At 40.2% G+C, this 23581-nt stretch overlaps 1 protein-coding gene across 2 annotated transcripts in view; it reads left to right on the plus strand.

The window, feature by feature from the left end:
- Positions 1-4776: 4776 nt before the first annotated feature.
- Positions 4777-23581, plus strand: part of LOC104547629 (ubiquitin carboxyl-terminal hydrolase 22) — a 54029-nt gene continuing 35224 nt past the window's right edge. The window contains exons 1-3 of one of the 2 annotated variants that reach the window (XM_010193411.1): positions 4777-4886; positions 5435-5479; positions 10227-10328. In XM_010193411.1, coding sequence (XP_010191713.1) covers positions 4808-4886; positions 5435-5479; positions 10227-10328 — 226 coding nt within the window. In that variant the 5' untranslated portion in view covers positions 4777-4807. The remainder of the gene's footprint in view (positions 4887-5434; positions 5480-10226; positions 10329-23581) is intronic. The other variant, XM_010193412.1, reaches the window with a different exon arrangement.

The raw sequence follows: 23581 nt of genomic DNA on the forward strand, positions 1-23581 counted from the left end.
AAATAAATGTATAAATATACACACACACTCTTTACTTAGCTGAAAGAAAAGTTACTGGTATGAGGCTTAGGAAAGCCTATTCCAGATAACCATTCTGAGTTAAATCAGTTCAGTCGTGGTATCAAAGCTCTGTGTAGACCCACTTAAACTCCCTGGTAAGGAGCCAACTCATGCATTTCCGTGCTATGCCTCTGTCTGTTAGAGATGCACTCTGAACACATGAACAGTATCTTAAACAACACATAATGCAGTTTGTGGTTGAAGTTTCAGTCTGCTGAGGCCCCATTCTGGAGTTAAGAGGACAGAGGTAGGTGAGATAGGACTGAGGTTCAGTGGTTAAAAGATTCAAGAAGGAACAGTTGGAAGACTGAAGAGCCATTCGGTTTCTAAGGAGACTGGCAAACAGGTCACTTCAGAATTAGTCCTGTTAGAGCACATTCATTATTTATTAGATCACAAACTGTTTGTTGAGGAACTGTTTTTTCTAAGTATGTGCTGATGCAAGGTTCAGGCCAATAAATACATTTGTGGTGAGAGGAGCTGCCTGGGTGAGCTTAATAATAATGCTCCTAGATTAAATTGAGCATTTTTTGGTAGAATTCAAAAAGCTTCTACTTCCTCTAGAAAACAAATGACTTTATTTTTTTGTCTGATTCAGAGGAAACACGACAAAAATCTGGCTTCTATACTTGACGCTGGTCAAAAGACACAATTCTGTTTTGCTTGGTGATGGTGTGGAGAAAAGCTTGTTAAGGAGATGAAGGCAAATGGAAAAGAGCGTGCGGTGTCTTACAGTTCTGTCAGAGATGGATCGTGTCAGACTAATGTCTTTTTGATAATATAACTGATTTTCTTAGAAAAAGGAGGTGCACTGGATCTAATGTGTCTAGATAAGTGAAGGATTTGACGTTTTGCCCCGTTGGAAGTTATTACTTGAGGTAGAAGTGACAGAGATTAATAGAAGAGTTGTGGTGTTTATATGTATATATCATTTTTCTTTTTAAAAACTTTTAAATCCGTGACTAGGAGAGTTGATAAGGCTGTGATCACCTTGATGATAGAGACTGAGAGGATAAGGGAAGAGAATTAATAGTCTTCAACGTGTCTGCTTGCTAGGTCCTGCCAAAAACTCAAGTACGTAAGTAGGTTGATGCATCAGATGAGTCTGCTGGTGTGTTTTGGCCTCTTATTTTAGTTTGTTTTGGTTTTGGTATTTTTTTCCATGTTCTACCTTTTAAAAGGTGGGGGGATGGTTGGGGCTTTTTTGTTTGTTGTTGAGATCAGTAAGACTTTCTTACAGACCTTAATATCTCATCAGTTTAAGAATTCTGACCTGTGATGCAGGTTCTTCATCCCAGGGAAAGGAGAGGAAGGCAATCAGATGCTTGGTTTGTGCTAATGTATGAGATACAAGAAGCAGAGAGCTGGCTGGAGTTTAGCAAAGCACTTCCTGTGAACTTGAGACTATTATCTGAAACTGGCTTAATGATTAACATTTGAGGTGAGAAATTAGGGAGGACGAATTGCCTTAGCAGGTTGACTTAGAATTATGTCTAGAAGAATTGCCGATTTAGTCTCCTTTGTTACAGAAGTTGAACAAAATGTAGGTGACTTGCATAGAATATGAGTGTGTGTTGATTTTGGGTTGATGCGTGCCGAGGTTGAGTCAGAGAAATTCACAGTGGAATTAATCTCACTACAGGTAAAAATGGACTTGAATTCTGAGTTGCTGTGCGTTTTGTTCTACTTGAACGCAACCAGTGTTCCAAGGAGGATGACACCAAAATATCATTCACAAATAGGGCACACCTGATAGGAAAGCTGTTGTGTGTTAAGGTGAAGTATCCCATTTTCAGCTGAGCAACATTAGTTCTGCTCACCTGGGTCTTTTGAAAAGTGAATATAGAGGTTTCTTAACATCATGAAACATGTGCACACACACGAACGCACACTCTGGATGTGGCACGCTTCCCTGCTTTTTTACATATTCTTATGTTCCCATCATCTCTGGTCTCTTAACATTTCCACAAGGATGTCAGTGGATGTATTTGGCAAAGTAAAGCACTCGGGCTTAAGCAGAATGCTGTACTTGGCTCTCCAATGGAGAGTTTGAAGACCTTTTGCTGCCTAAACTTAAACTTTCACCTCTGAGCTGTTGTCCTTTGAAACTTATTGTCACTTGCATCAGTAGATAAAGTTGCTCTCATTCCTACGTGGTCTTCTGTTTATATATACATATAAACACCTCACTGTTTCTCCAGGCTGATGGCTTTATTTTTAAATGAAAAATGAGGTATCTTTCTACTTTCTCTCTCTTGTGTTGCAGCTGGAATTTTGTATATGAAGAGGTATAAGGAAATCTGACTTTAAAGTAAGGGTCGCCTGTTGTCAACGTAGAAAGTATAAAAACAAATAAACATGTTACATTTCAGGAGGCCTTTTCATTCTTAAATTACTTTGCCTGTGATCCGTGAGTAGGAATTTTGAATTCCTGAAAACAGGAAACAAAATTGATCCAATTTAATAAAATGACATTATGATTTTAAAAATCTTCTTCTGGTGCTTCCCTATAAAAGAAAAAAAGTACACTTCTACTGAACATATATTTTATTTTTCCAGTGTAATCAATTCTGTATGTGTATTAAGATAAAACTGAATTAAAATACATTGATTTCTCCCCCTCCTGAGGGGGGTAATTGTAGTGTTAGGAAAAGCAGACAGTGGCAGGTAGGAGTAGCAGCCATTCTGGAGGAGCCTCCTAAAAGATGCTCATGAGAAATGTGGGGCTTCATGGCAGAGTTGGCGGTGCATTAATCTCCAGCATTTATGTGGTGTTTCTGGATTAGAAGTTCCCAAATTTTTTATGAATTTGAGGCCTGTTTCTGTTAGTTTTGTTGACCCCAAATACTAATGGAAAATGATGAGGTTTGTTACATGTGCATTCTCATACTTCATTGTATACTTCATAGTGGTTTTGGCTGAATCTTATGGTCAAGTAGCTCAGTTTGGGGTAGAGCTTCACAGCAGTTTAGTTCGGTTTAAGAAAAAGGTTGTGGCCTGTTGCTAACAGTGAGGTGACATTTGTGTAATTTCTCCCCACTGCGTTGTTCAAGGGAAAAAGTTTTGCACAGACTTGGTAATTTTGGTGTGGTGTAACTTGAGTTCGTGGTAACAAATTGCTTGCTTTGGAAGAACTCCTGTGAGTAGGATGGGACGGTCCCTCAGTGTTTTCCCCCATTGGGGACCCTCGGCCCAGCACCTGCCAGGCCCTGCTGCAGGCCAGGCCCTGCCTTCGGCTCTTCGGGCCTGGTGCCTCACAGGAGTGACTCAGTAGTGAATATTTTGCTCTTTGGCCTAAAGAAAACATTGTTTCATCTCAAGACAAGAAGAATAAGAAGGTTAAAGTGTTTTTGAAGGGGAAAAAACCCACCAAATTAGACTAATTTGAGACAGTTAACTGAAGAACTTTACTAATAGACTCTTTTCCTCGGATCCTGAAACTGAGCAGCTGTGCTTTGGCTTTGAGAAACTCCTGCCCTTCCTTTGTGCTGTAATCAGGCCTCTATGGCCGCGTTGTCACCGGTGCTTGAAGTAATTTGTCCAAAACCTATTGCTGACATCAAAAGTGTTGGCATATATACAACCGTATTGTTCACATAAGTACACTGGAGAGAGGATATTTTCTCAAGAGTCCTTCATCAGGCGCTGGACAATTACGGCTTTTACTCTCCCGGTGTTTCTGTTAAACTTTCTGATTCTTTACACCAGAAGCTCATTCTGCTCTGTACAAGTGGTTTTCGTAAGGTGGTCTGTTGTTGGCTTTGATCTTAACATTTGGAGTTTTTAAAATAATGCTTTTTATCTGGAAATAAAAGGAATTTGGAAACAAAATAAACGGAGGATCTGCTCTTGAGGGAGAATGGCAGCGTTTCTCAGGTGTCTGCTAGATACACATTGTATTTTAGTAGCTTGCTAAGAATTGGTGCCCACTAATTTTTTCTAATTATTATTTTTTTAGCTTTGATTGTGGCTTTTTTCCATATCTAGGTACTGAAAATCAGCAATTTGCTACAATTAGTTTGCACTTAGAAGTTGAAGCAAAATGTAATTTCCCAGTTAGCCAATTTATTTCATTTCTTCACTTTCTTTTGTCTAGAGTTGTGTAAGAAAAAGACTTTTAGCATTGGTCAGCATTCGTTTGTCCTTTCTAAAAGGACATGCGAAAGGAGAAATTGTGAGACTTGTAACCTGTGGAATAAACTACTCTGGAAACCCATTCTCCTGGACAAGTACCTTTGAGCTTTCAGTCCTGTCTTCTGTTTGAGCCTTCTTTCGGATAGGTGCTTTCTAATTATTTTAACAGCTTTGAATAGAAACTGCCAAAGTCTTAGAAAAAGACAGTTCAGACTTGCATATCAACTATCACAGTACTAGTTCTGCATGTGTTCTAGTCACCGTAATTGTGCCTTTTGGTTACTTAAGCCTTTGAAAGGTATGTTGTGAATTACAAACAACTTGAAGGCAGCAAATGCTTTGTTGTCTTGCACAGTTTTCTTCCTGTGCCAGAAGCAATTGAATAACTCATACTGTAACTGGAAAAATTTCCTTTTCTTTCTGTTTTTTTTCCCCTCCAGATTCAAGGTACAGATTTTGCTTTTTGTGGGCTGCTGAGAAGAAAGAGTGCCTGACTTGGAAGCCTGCTTTAAAATGTCTTCTGGTTTATGAACTCACGTCTTTTTTTCCTCCTCCCCAACTTCCCTTCTGTTTTGCAGCCATAGACCTTTTGTATGGGGGTATATACTGCTTTATGTGTCAAGATTACATATACGACAAAGACATGGAACAAATTGCCAAAGAAGAACAACGAAAAGCTTGGAAATTACAAGGTTTGGTTTTCCTGCCTGAATTTCTTCTTTCTGTTTTTAATCATACCTGTCCCTCCCATTTGTCGATGGCAAAAAAAAAACCAGTAAGGGGAAGAAAGAGCTCTTTAGAGATAATAATGCAGGCCTTGGGAGAGAGAGATGCCTAGCTGTTACTTTCCAGGAGTTAGACTGTTAGTTTAAAATGTGCGCCACACCTGATTTGTAGCAAAAATAGATCCTTTTTATTTGCAAAAATTATACAAATAGCTAACATTAATCCTGCAAAGCTTGCATAATATCAGAGTCAGATCTGTGTTAGGTAGCAAATGTAACAGTCTGCTTCTTTAGGCTAATTTAGGTGATAGAGGCAATAAATCTGTTCCCCTCACGTGAAATGCCACCCTTGTGTGTGATTTTTATTTTTTTTTTTTAATAGAACGTGCCAGCTTACTTACACACCTGTGCTTTCATGGTACACGCACAGTGTCTATGTAGAAGTATTTACACACAAATATATGTACACACATTTGTTTTATTCAGTTTGCTTTCCCTAATTTTTTCTTTTTTAGCCTTCACCCCAACAGTGGTTTCTCACTACCAGTGTACAATGACAGGTAAGAGGCGTGGGCTGGCGACGCACTTCACTAACAAGCGTCCCTTTGCTGATTATCCTGCCATTTTAGACATGAATCACAGTTAAGAATGCCAGTTTTTGTCGTGCAAATTGTTTTCCTCTTGTTTGGATATGTTCCAATGATTGAATAATTCCAGCAGACTTGATTTCATATGCCCTTTCCTTGATAGAATTACTCCAAAACAAACCTGGTCTCCTTTTTCTGGGAAGGAAAGGAAGTAGCATTTACCTTTAACTGAGCAGTTTGAAAGGATCAGTTATAAAAGCTTGTCATCTTCCATTTCCAGTGGCCTCTAGGGGGGATGTTTTCTTAAAGTGGGGAAACGTATTCGAAGACAGATGACTTCTGTCTAGTAATGTCTCTTACTGAATCCATGGCATCCTGTTTCAATGTGACAGCCTCAGTCAGGGCTGATATGACTTCAAACCATTCTTAACCTCGTTTCCCATTTTAAAAATAGCAGCTAACATCGTATTAACTCCAGCTTTTCTGATGGCTTATCAAAAGTATAGCTGCTTTTACTTAGTTCCTACTACAGATCCCATTCTACTTTCTGCTTACTCCCCGTTTTGAGAGAGCTGAGTTGGAGGAAAGGAGGATCGTGAGGTTGCCACCAAGTCCCGGAACAAGAAAATACAGCTTAAAATGTTTCAGGACAAAGCACTGGTTTTCAAAGCAAGACAAACTGGAAACATGGTTAATAAACATAAACCTTTCATTTAGGCTGTGCTCCTCTATAAAAACTCCTTCCATCCTTTCTAAAGTGCAGGGTTTTGGGGCACCAAATTAATAAACTACAACAACATAACATTTCTTCATGGTGCTATAGAAGAGGAAGCCCCTCCCAGTTCTTTGCTGCTGAACATGTAAATGCAAAGAGCAATTTCTTAATGAAGTTGTCCTTAGCAAATGATGTATTTGTGCCTGCGGTTTGTCCTCCAGTGGACATCAGGCTGCTGTAGGTTGTATTCTAGGGTAATTACAGCTACAGGAGGGGTTGTCTTGTCTTTGACCACCAAAGTTTGCCGAATCACCGAGAGGAACTGCCGGGCAGAAAACTGGTTAACTAACTAATGAATGGTATATTGAATATAGATATGAATGCATATTTAATATAAATACAGACATTGCATCTTCTGTCCCCGGAGAACAAATCTGTAATGACCAATGAAGATGTAAAATGAAGGAATAAACAACGTTGCTCTTTAAATTACTGGAGTACACAGTATTGCCATTTGTTCTTTAAAGTCATAGTAGAGAATCTCTTATTTTATGGCTTTTCACTGTGAAGCCATGTGTGTTTCTCCACAGATTTAATGGAATGAGAAAGGGAGATACATGAGATAAATAATGGAGGATTATGATGTTTTATTTCCTTCTTCTTCCATTGCTTCAGTCCATGCCCTCCTTCCCCTAGTGCCTTATGTTATATGAAAAGTTATGAAGTATAAAGGGAGAGGGAACCCTTCTTCCTCCGAACTGAATGTCAAGGTTAGCACAAACCCCAAACTCAGTGTCTTGGTTTACCTCAGGTAGTGTTGCCAATTTAAAGAACTTAAGAAGTGAATCCAGTCTGGAAAAAAATGAGATTGAGCTTAAAAAGTGAAGTGTCCATGTTGTATAATTTCAAACTTCTATCCGCAGTGCTTGCAGGGTATTGTATACACTTGTAGATGCTCACATAACAACATGATGCCTGGAGGAAAAAAAACCCAAGCTTTAAGAAAAACCCCAAATATCATGAGATTCATTTCATCCTCTTGCAATATTAACTCTCGGTGTGATGAGTTCCCATGTCCAGCTGTAGTTCAGGGTTGGATGCTATAACTCTGAACAAGTTGCAACTCTGCCATTTGGTTTTTCTCTGGTATTGAATATTCTTGAATGAGGGAGGTGAGAACACACGGAGCCCTTCATTCTAATTAATATTTGGGTCTTTGGGAGGGGAAAAGCGGGGATTTGCTGAAGTATAGAAAAGTAAACCATCTGTTTTAATGATTACTTACAATATTGTGACTTCTATAAGCTAGAGCCTTCATTGCTTTTTCCTTCATTCATCCATGTGTCCCTGATAAAGTTTCTGAAAAATGACGATTTGTGTATTTGACCTCGAATCTCTGACCATCTTGTAGTATCATTTTTCAAATGATTTATCTTCACTCCTGTAACGCTCCTGTCCTTTAATTGTAAATGGTAACCTGTGCATGTTTTGCAGATCTTTCAGGTAGTTTGTATTGGAGTTTTTGGCATGTTTGTGGGTGTTATCAAACCTTTTACTAAACCTTTTTCCTTTTGTTTATTGATATTGTTTGTGGTTTTGTTTGTTTCAGTTTTAATTTTCAACACTGAACCATTCCTAACAAATGGTTCTGTCTCATTTCTGGACTAATCAAACCTCAATATTCTTGTTAAATTATAGAGCCAGAACATAACACATTTTAATGTCTATCTCTGACTTAACTTGTGCTCTTTCTCATGAAAGGCTTCTGTAAGAAAGTTTTCTGTCTGTTTTGCTCTGTGCTTGTCGTGGCATTAACTGTGTGTGGTTTCCTGCTTGGTTTCATTTCTTTTTAATTGAGAAATACTTGATTCACCCCAAATCCTGCAAAGTAATCCAATCTGTCATGTTTAACTTTACTTGAAGAGTTGCTCTTGTGCAATGCTTTAGTCCCCCATCCTCTACAAGCATTTCAGCTATATAATTATATATAGATATATATAAATATATATGAATCGTTCCGCTGACGTGTGGCACTATTGCATGCCTCAAGTTGAGCGCACATGTGTTTCCAGGTGTGAATTTTGTGAGACTTGATTTAAACCAGGATCTAAACATATCCAAGGTTCCTTAAATCATGAGATCTCATCCCATTTTCTGTTTATACTGTGCTTGGCCATGCATTGACTGCAGTGAATTCGCAAGAGTTCAGGTTCACAGCTGGCCAAGTGCAATAGCTGGTACTAACACGGTGCTGAAAATGATTTTGAGCTTTGCAAACCGATGTGTACAAATTCCTGAGGGAGCATTACCAATACGAAAAGGGCTGCTGAAGACATGGAGTATAAAACTTGTTGCAAGCCAATGTTCTGTCATATGTGAACTGTCCATATGTGCGTCTCTAAAGTCGCTTCATTCGTTTGCCTATGCTAACGTGTAGTGTGTTCAAAGCATTGCAGCTGTTTTATCTCCCCAATCTGTTACGCAGTAATTAGTTTCCTTTTCTGTCTTCCTGGGTGTGGAGCTTGATGCTGAACCTTGGATAAAGGAAAGGGACTGTATGATCCTGGTATTCGTTCTTAACGCTTCTTGCATAATCTTTTGTTGAATCAAACAAAGTGAGAGCTGGGTGCATCCATGTAAATAAGAATTTTCTAGTCCTTGAGAATCTGAAAATGAGACCTTTTATTACTAGAACCTGGAGGGTCAGTGGTAACTATGAATTGAACATTTTTGGGTGCGTAGCTTCTGACAAGCATAGCTATTTCTGAAAATGAAGATCAAAGAGCTATTAAAATTTAATGTATATTATGCAGAATGTGTAAGCCTCTAGCTATATTTTCTACTCTCCTTTTCATATGTATGATTTATAATTTATTTTCTGTAGCATAGCACTGTTTCTGCTCCCTGCATTCTGTGAAAAATAACTCTTAATTGACTTTAATCCTCAGTTTTAGAATAGATTGCTTGTCATCTTATTATTCTTTATTTTTAATGCCAAGATGCTTTTGTGACTCACTATAATGGACCTTGCATAGTAATTTCTCTGTGCTACATCAGCGCTGCAGCAGTACGGAGCTGGTCAGCACATGAGTCCTTGTATCAGATTTACACTGAACACAACTCTGGGCTTACTTCAGGTCTATTCTCTGTGCTCCTTACCTGACTCATTTCTACTGCACTTTCCTCTGAACCAAAGAAATGTATCGGAAATAGTCTTTGATGTTTAAAGAGAATAATGACAGATACTAGCTTGTGAGAAAGGGTAGTTAGGTATTTGGAGAGTTTTGCTTGGTTGGGGAGGAGGGTTATGTTTAAAGCTACTACTAATTGCATTTTTAGGTAATGTTAGATACGTCATGCAGTGAATCTCAAGTAGTAGAACTTGCTAACACCCAGTCCTACATCAGTGGTTATAAGGACCATTACCATTACTCTGCAGTGGTACATCCTAAGACATGTAGTGACTGTTTAGTATATTGAATTACTAAATGCTGCTGTTCATCTGTAAAGATTAAGCCTGTATCTGTCCATTAAGTTGGGTCAGTTTTGATTGATTCCATAACTCGTCAAAGTTCAGTGATGAGATTTCTTGGTTATTCTGTATCTTCTCCTAAAATCATATGGTCCTTCTGTCATTTGACCTCCTCTGAGCACAACGAGATGTATTTTTCGAGTAATAGTGGATTTATTCTTGTGCTGCAATTTCTTTTTAACTGAAAGGAGGGTTATAATCTGATAATGGAAAATTTATTTGGCCTAGGTATTCTCTGAAAAGTAAAGAAGTGCCCTTTTTTTTTCTTCTTTTAGTTCTGATTTGGTGGAAGATTGGTTGATATCTTTCTGAACAGTATTTTTTGGAGACAGGGACAAAAAGAAATCAGTCTCTTGTAGCTGTGCATCGATTGAATCCAACTTAATGGACAGCATGTTGAAAGTTTTTACTTGAACAGAGTTTATAATCCTTTCACTAAACAACTCCCTGAAACTTTCTTTTCGTCTGCTTAGGCATTGGAGAGAAGTATTCAACATGGGAGCCAACCAAACGAGAGTTAGAATTGCTACGACACAACCCCAAGCGGAGAAAAATAACCACAAACTGCACCATAGGTGAGTTCTAGAATTCATTTCCCAAGTCAATTCTCAGCCACTTCTGTGTTCAAAGCTCTGGGGTGTTTGTCCGTAAGTATTCCTACCCCGAGGTAATCGTAGTGGCTTTCCTTAACTGTTAGGGTGACAAAATAAGTTTATTTGACACTAACTTTTCTAAATGGAGAAGGATATCTGCTCTGTCACTTCAGGTACTGGTGATGCTTCATCTCTATAACAGCTACGAAACAGAACTTTTTGTTTCCACAAAAAGCGTTTAAAGGCTTCAGCAGAAATCAGTGATGTTCGCTCAGTCCTATCCGAGATTCCATGCAGGTGCATGGAGGCAGATCCTGTAGTTGCGATGTATCCTTGACTATAGCAGCCTATTGGTAAATCCGGGTTTAGCAGACAGAATAAGCACAGTGATGTTTTTCTGCTTCATGTTCTAAGCTCTAAATGGGGTCTCTTCAGTTTCATGTTGACTCTGAAGAGCTGTCGTTTGTTCTCCACCGTGTGTCAAATAGCAGTTCTGAAACGCATATCAAATGTTTAATATTTAGAGTTCAGCAGTCTGGAGCAAAGAACTCTCTGAAATGCGGGCGTATCAACTTATGGCTGGAGAGTATTTGGGCAAGGGTGTTGAAAATTAACAATATTTCCCAGTCTTTTCTGCTATATTTAGGTTGGTGGTGCAGAGGATTAAAACCAGCTTCCTAACAAGCTCTAATGAAGATTATTGGGCATTTTCCTATACTGTTAAATGCCGAGTAAAACTTTAATGGTGAAAGTACGAGGTTGGAGAAGTAGCCATAGACATTGGAAGTAGGAGACTGTTTGTTTAAAAAGTTTTTTCCTAATTTTTAAGCTACTCACTGTTTTATGAGACCACGTCACACCTTCAGCACATTGGCTTTATCGAAATACACTGAACATAATGGCTGAAAATTCCTAATGTCATGCTTCTAATGCAGTAAGTCATATTTAATCCAAAATACGTGTATCTTTATTTGGGAAAGTGGACCGAGAAAGGCAGAGTAAGTTGTATGTTGAAAATGCGTATGAAATGGTAATTCTGAAGAAGGGACCTGTGCATTGTTAACAGGAAAGACAGTTGGAAAAACATCTGGACTTTGGATGCTTCAAGCAGCCTAGGAAAAATTAACTAGGCAAGATTGCTTTCATCATGTTCACACTGGGGTTTTGTGTTTTGTGAAACTCTGGTATATTTTGTAAAGACACAAATTACTTAAGATAATAGAACCGTACGGAGGAACAAACCACCAATTTGGTAGAATTTTGAAGGTGAACGTGACCTTTCTGAAGAATTGAAGCCCGTTTCTGTGTTTCTATTTCTAATTTGAAAGAAATGCTATGCCTGCTCTTCAAGGATTTTAAATTTTTCAGCCTGTTTAAAAAGGCCATGTCTGGTTGCATGAAATCTCATACAACACTGCATGGGCGGGGGAGCGCTCGTGAAACACAGGGGATAAGGGAAATGACTGATCTCTTTACTTCTGCAGGCATGCTTTTAATAATTTCTCCTACCGAGCCCTGGAGCCGTCTATGTGCAGAGATTTAGAAAGAGGAAAAAAATCAAAGCACCCAGGAGACATAATGCAGTTTTGGGCTACAGTTAAAAGCAAAAGACGAGCTTTCCTTCACAAAAATACATTGGGGGTTTAGCTGAAGGAAGAAAAGACCTGCCATTGTCCTTGAGCCTTTTCTCTCCATCTAACCTGCTGCTAAATATATATCTGCTTCAGAGTCTTTTTCCCTTCACTTTCCTCACACTGACTTGTCTGTTTGCAGTTTCAGATGAGTGAAGAGCAGCCTGTATGCAGACTGAAATGCTGCAATTATCTGGACAATCCCATTTCTCTCCTTTTTTTCCCCCCCAATACTCAATCCTTTTCACATCAAGTTTTTACCAATCCCATAGCAGATATTAGTGAGTCCAGTTTATCTTCTGAGGTAGGTAAATGGCTCAGAGAATAGGCCTGATGTCCAGTTTTATTGGTTCTGCAAATGAAAATTATGTTGATAACCATCTATAAGCATTGCACATCTGTTGATCAGCTCTGTTTACAAAAGAGTGTGTTAATGCATAACCAGCTGCCGTGCATCTATAAAATGCTCTCTGCAAAGCTGTTTACCAAGGAATGCCAGGGGTGTTTGCTGCTTTCTGTCTTGTTTTGAGATACGCTGATGTCAGCTGCGAAGACGGCACATTTAACTGCTCTGCGATGACCTTCCAAAATGGTTATTGTGCCAATGCCTGTTTCAGCAGTTGTGCAAGACAGGTGTATTGGTGTTATAACTGAAGTAAGTGGGGCAATACTCTGAAACCTGGGCAGGCGTGCCCTTGGAAGGATACACTTAACTTGTATGTGAAGGGCTTGAGTATGGTTTTTAGCCCTAATAATAAACCACATTAAAACTGATGTTATACATATCTAGAATGCACTGTTACGTGGTTTCCTGTTTACATTCTTTTTCCTGTTACATTCTTTACATGACACTCTTTTAAGTGAATGTTTTACTCTATGGCAGAACCTTCTTGGTACATAAAGAGACTTCTAAAATTCCAGATGTGTAGCAATCTCACGATGCTTCTCAAACATCTGGATGTGTCTGCTGCTTTTTGAGCTGTTTGAACTTGTATACAGCTGCAGGATCCTTGGTCTTTCATTGGCACCATAACTTAAGTCTGAAGAGTATTCAGTCATGAAATGAATGTTATAATGCAGGTTCAAACTGGTAGTTCATTAGAGGAAATACTGTGCAAAACTCCTAGCTTTTGGTTTAGCGAAATGAAATCACGCGACTTGTGCAACAGTTTGAAACCAATTGAAGAAGGAACTTCTTGTTCACGTCCTCAAAAAATACAAAGCAAAAAATCAACAAAAACCCAATGTAACACCCTGTAAACTTAGCTTTTCTCTGATCAAATGGTGTGTGTTTCCATCTTACAGATCTTTTCCAGCTGGTAAGAAGACAGAGTAGGTAACTTTGCTTGAATCGCTGTTTTGCCATTGAGCAAATTGCTTTTCAAATAAAAACTCACATCAGGCACTGCTACTGGCTGTAAAAACTGTGCTGATTCCTGCCTTTTGGGATATAAATGAAGGGCTGTTCCCAGTATTCATGTCACATCTTCAGAGTGACTTGGAACACGTTGTTAACCAAGTGGAAATGTTGAGATACCTACCTGCAAGAAGCCACAGTGAAAAGTCCTTCCATAGTGTGGCTGTTATGTGAGGCATTTCATATTCTGATGTCCTAGGAGACTTGAAATGTTGATGGAGTTTCTGTATTTCAAGACATTGCTAAAGACTGTATGGTCTGCTGCACTCTACTCTTTGGTAGCAATATCAGCTCAAGATATTCTCACACCTTGTGTGCTGGCACAGTTAGAGAAGAGAAGGCTGAGGGGAGACTTCATCACCATCTACAACTACCTCAAGGGAGGTTGGAGAGAGGTGGGTGCTGGTCTCTTCTCCCAGGTGATGGGGGATAGAACAAGGGGAAACGGCACCAAGCTGTGCCAAGGGAGGTTCAGGTTAGAGAGAAGGAGGAAGTTCTTTACTGAGAGGGTCGTCAGAAGCTGGAACAGGCTGCCCAGGGAGGTGGTGGAGTCACCATCCCTGGATGTGTTTAAAGAGCGGGTAGATGAGGTACTTAGGGATATGGTTTAGGGGGTAGACAGGAGCGGTTGGACGTGATGATCTCAGAGGGCTTTTCCAACCAAGCAATTCTGTGATTTTGTGTGTGTGATTTTCAGGTGAAGTGGATCAGGCTGAACGACTGGCATATTCTGAGGGATGCTGAGGGTGAGTGGATGGGGTGTGTGTGTGCATGTGTGTATATATATATTAATAAGTAATTGTATGTTGTTCTCAGCAGCAGTACTGAATCAGGGCCTACACTGTTCAATTCACAGAGTATTTCTGTTCATAGAAATCATCTTGATTTTTGGTTGAAGCTGGCGTTTCAGGCATCCTATAAACACCAAAACTTTTCTATGGAAAATTAGACAAGACTTAACAGTTATTCAATTAGACTCTGACAGTATAAAGGGAGAATCTGATTTTTCAGCCTGTTCTTGCCTGTGAAGAGGCTGCCCTCAGCAAGTGAAGGTAATCACCAAGTTCACAACCAAATTTTTTGTTACGGGGTTGTACTGAAGTCAAAGTGATGCAGTATCTTTCAGGAACTGTTTTCCAAAGCTCATCTTACTCTGCTACCATTAATACTCCCAGCAGATCAGCTCTCCTGAGCGATGAAGTATTAACTTGGGATCAGCTGGTCTCTAATTAGCATATGAAGTGACTTTGTGGCCAAAGATTGGTATATTAACAATAGGAAGAATTAGACTCCCAAAGCACATGGATAATTAGCAGGAGCCACCTGGGATTCCCATTTGCAGCCTTGCAAAAAAAGGCAGAGGGCACAGCCTTTATAGGAGAGTGAGCAAATCCTTTGCAAATCCTTTGCAAAAAGAGTGAGTAGGTGGGGAGGAGACAGCACAAACAACGGGGCCATGGCAGTAGCAGGTGGTTTTTGCAGCTGTGCAACGCTGAGCAGTGCGGTGTGACAAAGAGGGGAATAAATATTGCAGTGGAGCTCCCGTGTGAAGGTGGCAAGGGAAGAGGAACAGCGGCCTGCAAACTCTTTTTGGTTCTCTAGACAAGCTACCAGGAGTATTTTTGCTCCTGTAGAAGTAGTGGTAAGTTGAAGGTGTTGAAGACTCTGGTAGTGCTTGGAAGTCTCTGGTGGATGGACCTGCTTTGCCGTGTGTTTTCCTAGTTGAATGCTACTTCAGGTAGCTCAAATGGAAAAGTGGACTGAAAAACTTGTTTTGATGCAACACAGAATTTTTAGCTGTTATTTAAATTGAAAATTTATTGATTTATAAGCAGTACTACTTTTACATTTGAAATCATAATCAAAGCACACCTTGAATAGAAGTATCTTATTTTTTTCTTTGGGCTGCTATGTGATAGAGAAAAGGAAAGCCTCCTTTTAAGACTCTTCAGGTGAATGTTTCCTCTGTGACTTACTTTTTTTCATCTGCCTTCATAATTAGAATGGTTTATCTTGTTGAAAAACCATTTCTTAGAATGCTGGGTTAGTAAAGTAAAATATGCCGTCATTCTTTTAGGGACGTCCTTCTGTTCCTGTCCTGCCTTGTCATGAGCTCTGCTCATTGGCCTCAGTTGTATAATATTTTTCCTAGGTCTAAAATGGATAAACCTGCTAATAAAAATAAGTTGAAAAAACCCTTTCCTCTCAGCTCCCAGAGAACTTTAAGAAAAAATCAAACTGCATTAATCTTTTAGGAATTCTAAAACATGAGCTGTGATTTACTTGCTGAGGTTTGTGGATATTTACTTTCAGAAAGTCTTGCTAGACTTTTGGAGTTAACCTGTTTAGCCATATAAAATATAAAGCTTTCCTCTGCTAAAAAAGACATTTGGAGGAGACATCCCACATTTGATATTTCAGTGGTCTCTTTGTGCATTGGTTGTCATTTGAGAGCACGTCACCTGGTTTTCCAAAGCTAGCGCCAGGAAGCAATTCGCATCGCTGCTGTCCTGTCGTTTTGCATGGTTTATCTTCACAGCAGTCATTGATTGAGTTATCTCTGTTTTAATTGCTCCTGGGTGAGCTCAGGGACGACCGTGTTATCACTGAAGTCTCTGCAGTGTTTGCCTGCTTGGAGTGAGCAAACTTTTGATATAGAAACTTCTGTAATAGAAAAGTACCTCATTTTCCCTTCACATTTGAAGAGTTTGCTAATTAACCATACTTGTTCAGTGAGCTTATTTGATCCCTGGGTGGCTTCACTGAGGAACGAGGAGGATTTTCTGCTCTATCTCAATATTTGATTGAATTTTGGGCCCTTTTTCAGAAAGGATACAAGCTGATGGCTTTCAGTGTATGAGCTGTACTATTCCTGTTTTCATTCCATGCCATGGATTTGCAGGGCTGTACTTTTTAATGAACATTATGAAAACCACACTCTAAAAAGCATTTCTGGTGAAAGCCATTGGCCTTAGTTATCTTTCCATCTCTCCTCCCTCCATGTCGATGCTATGCTTTAAGCAGAAGAACTAGCAGTACACATCTTTAATACCTAAGGATGAAGGTACATGTCACAACTGAGGCACACAGCTTTCTTCCGTCAGGGACAACCTCTTCTTTCCTCTTCACCCATGTGTACGCTTCCCCTTAATTCCAGCCACGTGGTCCCACCATCTCCTGGGCATTCACCCTTGCGCTGTCAGGCTGGTTGCAGAGCCTGTTCAGTTCATTAACCTGGCAGCAAACATTGTGCTTTTTGCTGTTGTTGGCTTTACAGGAGCTGTGCTCTCCTGTGTCACCGCACTCAACAGCCTGACAGCGGTCGTGATGTGTGCACAAAGCTGGTGCGGGGAGGGGACGGCGCAGGAACGGGACACGGGGCTGGGAGTGAGGGGACCACGCTGCCTGCAAGCTGTAGTTTAGTTTGTCTGCATCAAAACCAGTGAAGATGAACTGGTTTTGGATTGTCACCTTAGTAATGAGAGTACACCAGGATGTCAATTTTAAACAGAAGACAAATTTTTCAGGCTTTTTAGTATCCCGTGTGAGGAAGACAAATTGTTGGAGAAGCTGGCATCAGTGATACTGTGGCCTCTATTGCTGTGTATTTACCTTTGCAATTTTATTCAAGTAAATATTTTATGATTACATTAATTTCTTCTTGTCTTCTGAGATTCTGAAAGTGCTTATCTTGTTTTTATCAATTTACTTATTTTTAAGTCAATCAGTAGTAAGGCTGAAACTTAAATGACCTTTTTGGCCACTTACTGTTCCTGCTTTACTGTCTATGGATGATCTCAAAGTTTCAGCCTCTATCCACAGTCCCCAAGAGAAAAAAAACAAAGCTCTTTGGAAGTAATTATTATAAAAAGTTTGCCTATCTTTTGCTTGATGATTGAAGAAGAGTTGAAATATGTAGTGCATGTTTTTCAGCTTGTCAAGATTAATGGAAGAAGGATACTCATTCCCTCTACAAAGAACCTTACCCCCCCAAGGGCTTAGTCCTGCTTTCAAGTTAAAATGCTGTAACAAGTTGAAGTATAAACCAGTTGACATCTTTATCTCCAGGGAGTACCAGGCAATCGTAGTGGGATAGCTTGGAAAATAAAATGATGGATTCAAGGAAATCATGGCTGGTTTTGGCCCTTGGTAGGCCTCCCAGTGTTTTTTCAGTTGGTTTTCCTGCAGGAGTAAATGGATTGCTGAAGAAATCACCAGACCTGACATTTGTAGATCAGGAATATTCTTAGCAGCTCTTAGAAGCACAATACTTTGAGATCACTTGTTCTGCAGTATCTGTGTACAGAATAAATCCTTTGCTTGGTTTCCATAAAAATCAAGAAAATATCCAGAACAATTTTGAGGAGAAGTTCCCTTGAAGCTTGAGCCTGGTGGTAGCGTGGCATTGGAAACAGCCTTTGCAGTGAAGCCTAAATGTGTTGTGGAGGAGATTCTTAGGTTTAGGGGTCTGCTTGAAGGTTTTAATGTGCATGACTTCATGTGGGAGCAATTCAGCTTAAAACAGAATAGCAAGGTGAGTAGAACCTTTGGGTACATTTGTCTGAGAAGCAGGTGGGTTTTCATACAGGTTTTAGAATTCTTTGGAAAAATAAATATATTAAAAATTGTGAATGGCTTGACTTTTTCCCCTCTATGTAAAGTATGTTTTGCATGTTTTATTAGTGGGGCAATAAAGCAGAGAGGAACTCAAATGTATGAGCATGTACATAGCTGCAATAATATAAAATATTGCAGATGAAGGAATGTTGACATAAGCATCAAAGTTTGTAGAGGTGGTAAATTCAGATCTCCAGGGGTATTCACCTCAAATACAACCCCTGCAGACTGCACAAAATTAAAACTATTTCTGTGAGAAATAAGCAGATTGCAGGTGGGGTTGAATTTTTCTGTTACCCTGTCTTGGAAAGTCGTCGTTCATATTGCATAGAAAATACTTTAATTTTGTGACTCTGGGGATTTGAGACGAAGGAAGCTAACACTCTGTGTGTGTGTGTGTGTGTGTGTGTGTGTGTGTGTGTCCACAACGTGAAATTCCTTAGAAGACCGGGCTCTTAATCCAGGGCTTGGATCATCTTTCAAACTTCTAACTCAACCCTGCCTTTCCTTCTCTGGACTTTTTAAAAGTGGATCCAGGGTTGTTACTGATCCATACACATCATTTCTAGTTATAGACCTATTTCAATTTGGCTTTTCTAAAATTGTGTTCTGCACTTCTTCAGGTGAAACTTCATCATTTGGATCCAGCTGGGCAGCAGCACCAAAAAAACACCTTTTTTTTTTTCCCTTCCTAGACGCTGATTCGACTTTCACGCGTACAATATTTGCTGACTCCGTTATTTGTCTTACCTGTCTCTCTCTAATGGTAGTTAATATTTTTCCTGTGTTTTCTTCACCAAGTCATTATATAACTTCAATATGCAGTCAAAACACGAGGCTTTTAACAAGAAAAATGCTGTAAACGTTAATCACTTGTCATCTTCTGCTTGAACAGGTTTTTATGGGAATGGGAGGTTTCTAATCAAGAAAAAACCCAACGGCAATATCTAGCCAGAATTTGATTGATTGCCCTCTGAGCAAGATACCTTTATTTACATAAAGTATTTTTGTTTGTTTGATTTAAAATAAAAGAAAAATGTATCAGAGCTTATTTTTTAGTGTTTAACTGGCTTAAAGAAAGCAAGCAGTGGATGCTTATGGAAAACTAGATGTGCTAAGTGTGCTTGGCACAGACCTTGCCCTTCTTTGACATCAAACTCAGAGGTCAGCAGGTTCATCTCCTCTTTTCTCGGTCGCACTGTGCTCAAGTACAGACTATTGGGTTTTTTGGTCAATAGTGTGCAGCGATCCCTTAAAAACCAAAGCCTTTCTTGAAACAGAGGGTTTATTTTCACTGTACACTGGTGCAGTCAATGCAGTGATGACTTCATAACCTCTAAACCAAGAACCAGATGAGGAAGTTCAGAATGTAGCTACACTGATTGCAGCCGTGCCACTTGCCTGTCCCTTGTCATGGACCTTCACACAGGAAGGTTTTCTTCCTGTTAAATGAACTCAAAGCAAAGAAGCGCTTTGCCCTACCACTGTATTTTAACCTAATTAACTCCATGTCATTATGAAGACGGTGGCATTTTCAACAAGGCCAGTCATCCCCATCGCAGTTTTGTTCTTTTGTGGATCGCTTTTGGATTATATTTACTGTGACCTTTCGTTCTGCTCTTTCCTATCTGCTCCTAGAGTTGGGCTTTGTGTGGACAGAAGGTAGATACAAGATATACTGAGCCGAGGAATATGCATAAACAGCATGTGGCATGGTTTGTGTGTTGTGGATTGTTGGAATAGCTCTGTGCCAGTTCATCAACAATAATTTGTGCATATTAATATATTTGGATGCACTAAATTTCATTGGCAGTTAGCCGACTCCTTAAGTTATTAATTCCTGAAATCTGTTTGGAGGAAGGGTAGAAACTTGGAGGCAGCATATGGTGTGATATTGGGGGGAAAGGACGGCTGCGGGTGTGAATTTTATTTTGTCAGAGTAGTGGGAGTACCTCTTGTTCTTTAAAGATGCCATCTGCACAGGATTCTCACTGCAAGTCTTGTGCTTCTGTGCAGATCGTGCAGGATCTCACTGAGCTTTTCAGTTTGGCTGCTTTGGGGGAGGGCAAAGAGAAGATTTTATTCTGTGCCACCTTTTGCAGTATTTTATTTTGTGTAAAGGATTTTTTTTTTCTTTGCCATCAAGTTGCCATATAAAAATACCTTGAAAAACACAACTTGACTACTTTTGTGGACTAGTTGTCAGGATGCTCCGTGTTGATCATTTGGTCGTTTTGACAAACACAGTTCCTGCTCTTTGCCTGTTACTGATCTTTTTCAGTGTAGGGTGTCTTCTATCTGTTCTCTGCCCCTCCTGCAATTATCACATTAATCCTTGTTTTCGTGCTCTGGTCCATAGGGCTTTAATGTCTTCAACTTTGCTTTGCAGGGTGTGTGAGACAGGGCAGCTCCTGTTTGTTATGTGGTTGCTTTAGGAAAATCTCCATACCATTATTCTACTTCAAATTGATTCACAGAATCCCAGACCGTTAGGGATTAGAAGGGACCTCAAAAGCTCATCCAGTCCAATCCCCCTGCTGGAGCAGGAACACCCAGATGAGGTTACACAGGAAGGCGTCCAGGCGGGGTTTGAATGTCTGCAGAGAAGGAGACTCCACAACCTCTCTGGGCAGCCTGGGCCAGGGCTCTGGCACCCTCACTGAGAAGAAGTTTCTTCTCCAATTGAAGTGGAACCTCCTGTGTTCCAGTTTGTGTCCGTTCCCCCTTGTCCTATCATTGTTTGTCACTGAGAAGAGCCTGGCTCCATCCTTGTGACACTCACCCTTTAAATATTTATAAACATGAATGAGGTCTCCCCTCAGTCTCCTCTTCTGCAAACACAATGAGCACCACAATTGTAAGGGGTCTGGATTAATTGTTAAACCAAGCATTTTGTGGAATGCATATGCATAAATTCAGCGTTTCATGTAATGTTTTCTGCTATGCAAAAATAGGCGCCTGTTTATTTCTCTGCCTCTTGATGTGAGATGTGCTTGGAGTGCGCCACATTTAATCTTTCTCCTCCACCCAGCTGATCTGCAGGTGTTACAGGGACCAGAGAATCAAATCTGTGACCAAGTATCAAAGCAGCATGTGATTATTTCCAATGCCGTTATCTTCTAGCATTGCTTCTGAAAATTGGAGATCCAGATTGCATGTGTGCATTCCCCAGCGTCTTCACTGCTGAGAGCTCCTGGCAGAGATTGGATCAGGTTGGAGCACAGCAGACAAAATTTGTTCAGGGGGTCTTGAGGTGCCAGGATAGGGTTACAGAAGTTTGGTACAGGTTCTGCTGCAGAACGTAATGTACCTTTCAGTCTCACTCATTTCAGCTGAGAGCATCAAATAGCAATGATTGCTGTGGATTGTATAGCTTTGCTTTTGAGAACATGATGCATTGGTTTCTTCTTGAGGCGCCTGAGAGAGAAAAGCAATTTTGCAACGCAGGTGGTCAGTAAAAATGCTGGAGATGAGAAATTGAGGATATAAAAACTGACCTTTTCCATACCTTTAAAAAAAATAAAAATGCAGGCCTTTATTTGCCCAGAGTGCTCCTGGGTCCTTCTGCTCGGTGACTTACCAAAGGTTCAAAACTAATCCTGCATATTGCACGGATCCTTCACTTCAGCTCCCCTTTCCCTTCTTGCTCCACATTTATTTTAAACTTAAGCTTGGCTATGGGAGGCAGTAAGTTCATCTGGATGTCTATTACATTCATAAATATTTTAAAATCAGTTTTTAGGCGTGGATTTAGCTCTCTTTAGTTTATGAAAAGGCATTTCCCTGAACTTTTTTTTTAAATCCAGGTTATTCTTTACACTTACAATACAAGGCAGCCATTGCTTTAACAAGGAACATTAATGTTTATAAATTTATAAAGGGTGAGTGTCACGAGGATGGAGCCAGGCTCTTCTCGGTGACAAACAATGATAGGACAAGGGGGAACGGACACAAACTGGAACACAGGAGGTTCCACTGAAATTGGAGAAGAAACTTCTTCTCAGTGAGGGTGCCAGAGCCCTGGCCCAGGCTGCCCAGAGAGGTTGTGGAGTCTCCTTCTCTGCAGACATTCAAAACCCGCCTGGACGCCTTCCTGTGTAACCTCATCTGGGTGTTCCTGCTCCGGCAGGGGGATTGGACTGGATGAGCTTTTGAGGTCCCTTCTAATCCCTAACGTGCTGGGATTCTGTGAAACACAATTCAACTTCGCATCCTGGCCAGGAGAAATCGCTCCTGGAGTATTTTTTATCCAGGACTGACTTTGTTTTATCCAACACTGACTTTGTTTAGTTTTTGAAAGCATGTTTCTTACTTTAAATTCATAGTGAAAAATACTTGCAGTCCCTTGCCTTGCTTGAAACAGCTTCTCTATTTGCATGGGCTAGATGGAAAATTAACCTCAAGAGGTTTGTTTGTTTGTATTGCCAGATATTTTAGGAATGCTGATTCATTTTACCAGGCTGAGGATGTGCACACATTGAGCATATTACCATCAAATCAGAAGGATGAGAACTTAAAGGACATCAAGTCTGTGTGCTTGGGCTTAACCCTGTTACTGTGAAGTAAATGACAGGCTGTAACCTCACAACCTGGCTTACCATGCCCACACCATTAAAAGAGATCACTTTCCGTGTTTGAAGTGCTTCCAACCTGGAGGAACAGATAAAAATAAATGTAATTTATGTACTCTTAGTGCTTGCACATCACTGAACTCACAAAGTATCTACAGGTAAATTAAATCACAGGGAGTGTGCCCTAAGGCAAAGAATGGAAACCCCTCTGGGCTGGTCTTTGAAATGCTTCATGTTTTGGCATATTAGTTGTGAATTGGTTCAAAGATGTACATGTTGTGTAGTACAGAGGGTACTTTTTGTCTGGCACACTGTGTGCACTCAGGAATCATTGTCTGATGCGAGGGTTTTGTTTCTTCTGTGCAATAATAATTAAAAATGCCTCACTTTGTGCTTGTTCATACTCGTGGTGACTTGGTTGCTCCAAGGATATGACTTGCCCTTATTCTTATACAAGTCCAAGATACGTTGCTCTGAGGAAGAATTATAGTAAAGCCTTCTTATTTCCTTTTCCTCTTAAATCTGGCAAAGTTAAGAGTAACCTTTCTTGAATCTCCATTTGTTGTCCATTTTGTTGCCGATAATTTCTAGATCGTTACTAGAATAAGGGCAGTTAGCAGCCCCCATGTGTGAACCTGCTCTAACAGGTCAAAGACTAATCACTGTTTGCAAGTGACAAGTTCATTCCCTCAAGGTGAGACTATTTTTTTCTGTCAGATGGGCGAAGTGCACCATTTCAGCATGGAGTCAAGCAGGTACCGGCTCAGTGCAAGGACATCATCCCTTTTGGCATCAGTGAGCTGTTAGATGGGCTTAGCTGCCGTGTGAAAGTGCCCTCACCTTCCCCTTCCCTGTCAAAGCGTGTTCCTGTGTGTTGTGTCGTGCTGTGATATTAATCTGGATGTGTGAACGGTCACGGGATGAGGAAGCTGAGGGGTGTTACACATCTCTGAGTCAGGGTCAGTGAACTGGGCCATTCCCGACGGCTGCCAGCGCTGC

Source organism: Mesitornis unicolor, unplaced genomic scaffold (assembly GCF_000695765.1).
Source record: "Mesitornis unicolor isolate BGI_N332 unplaced genomic scaffold, ASM69576v1 scaffold11101, whole genome shotgun sequence".
NCBI classification, from domain to species: domain Eukaryota; kingdom Metazoa; phylum Chordata; class Aves; order Mesitornithiformes; family Mesitornithidae; genus Mesitornis; species Mesitornis unicolor.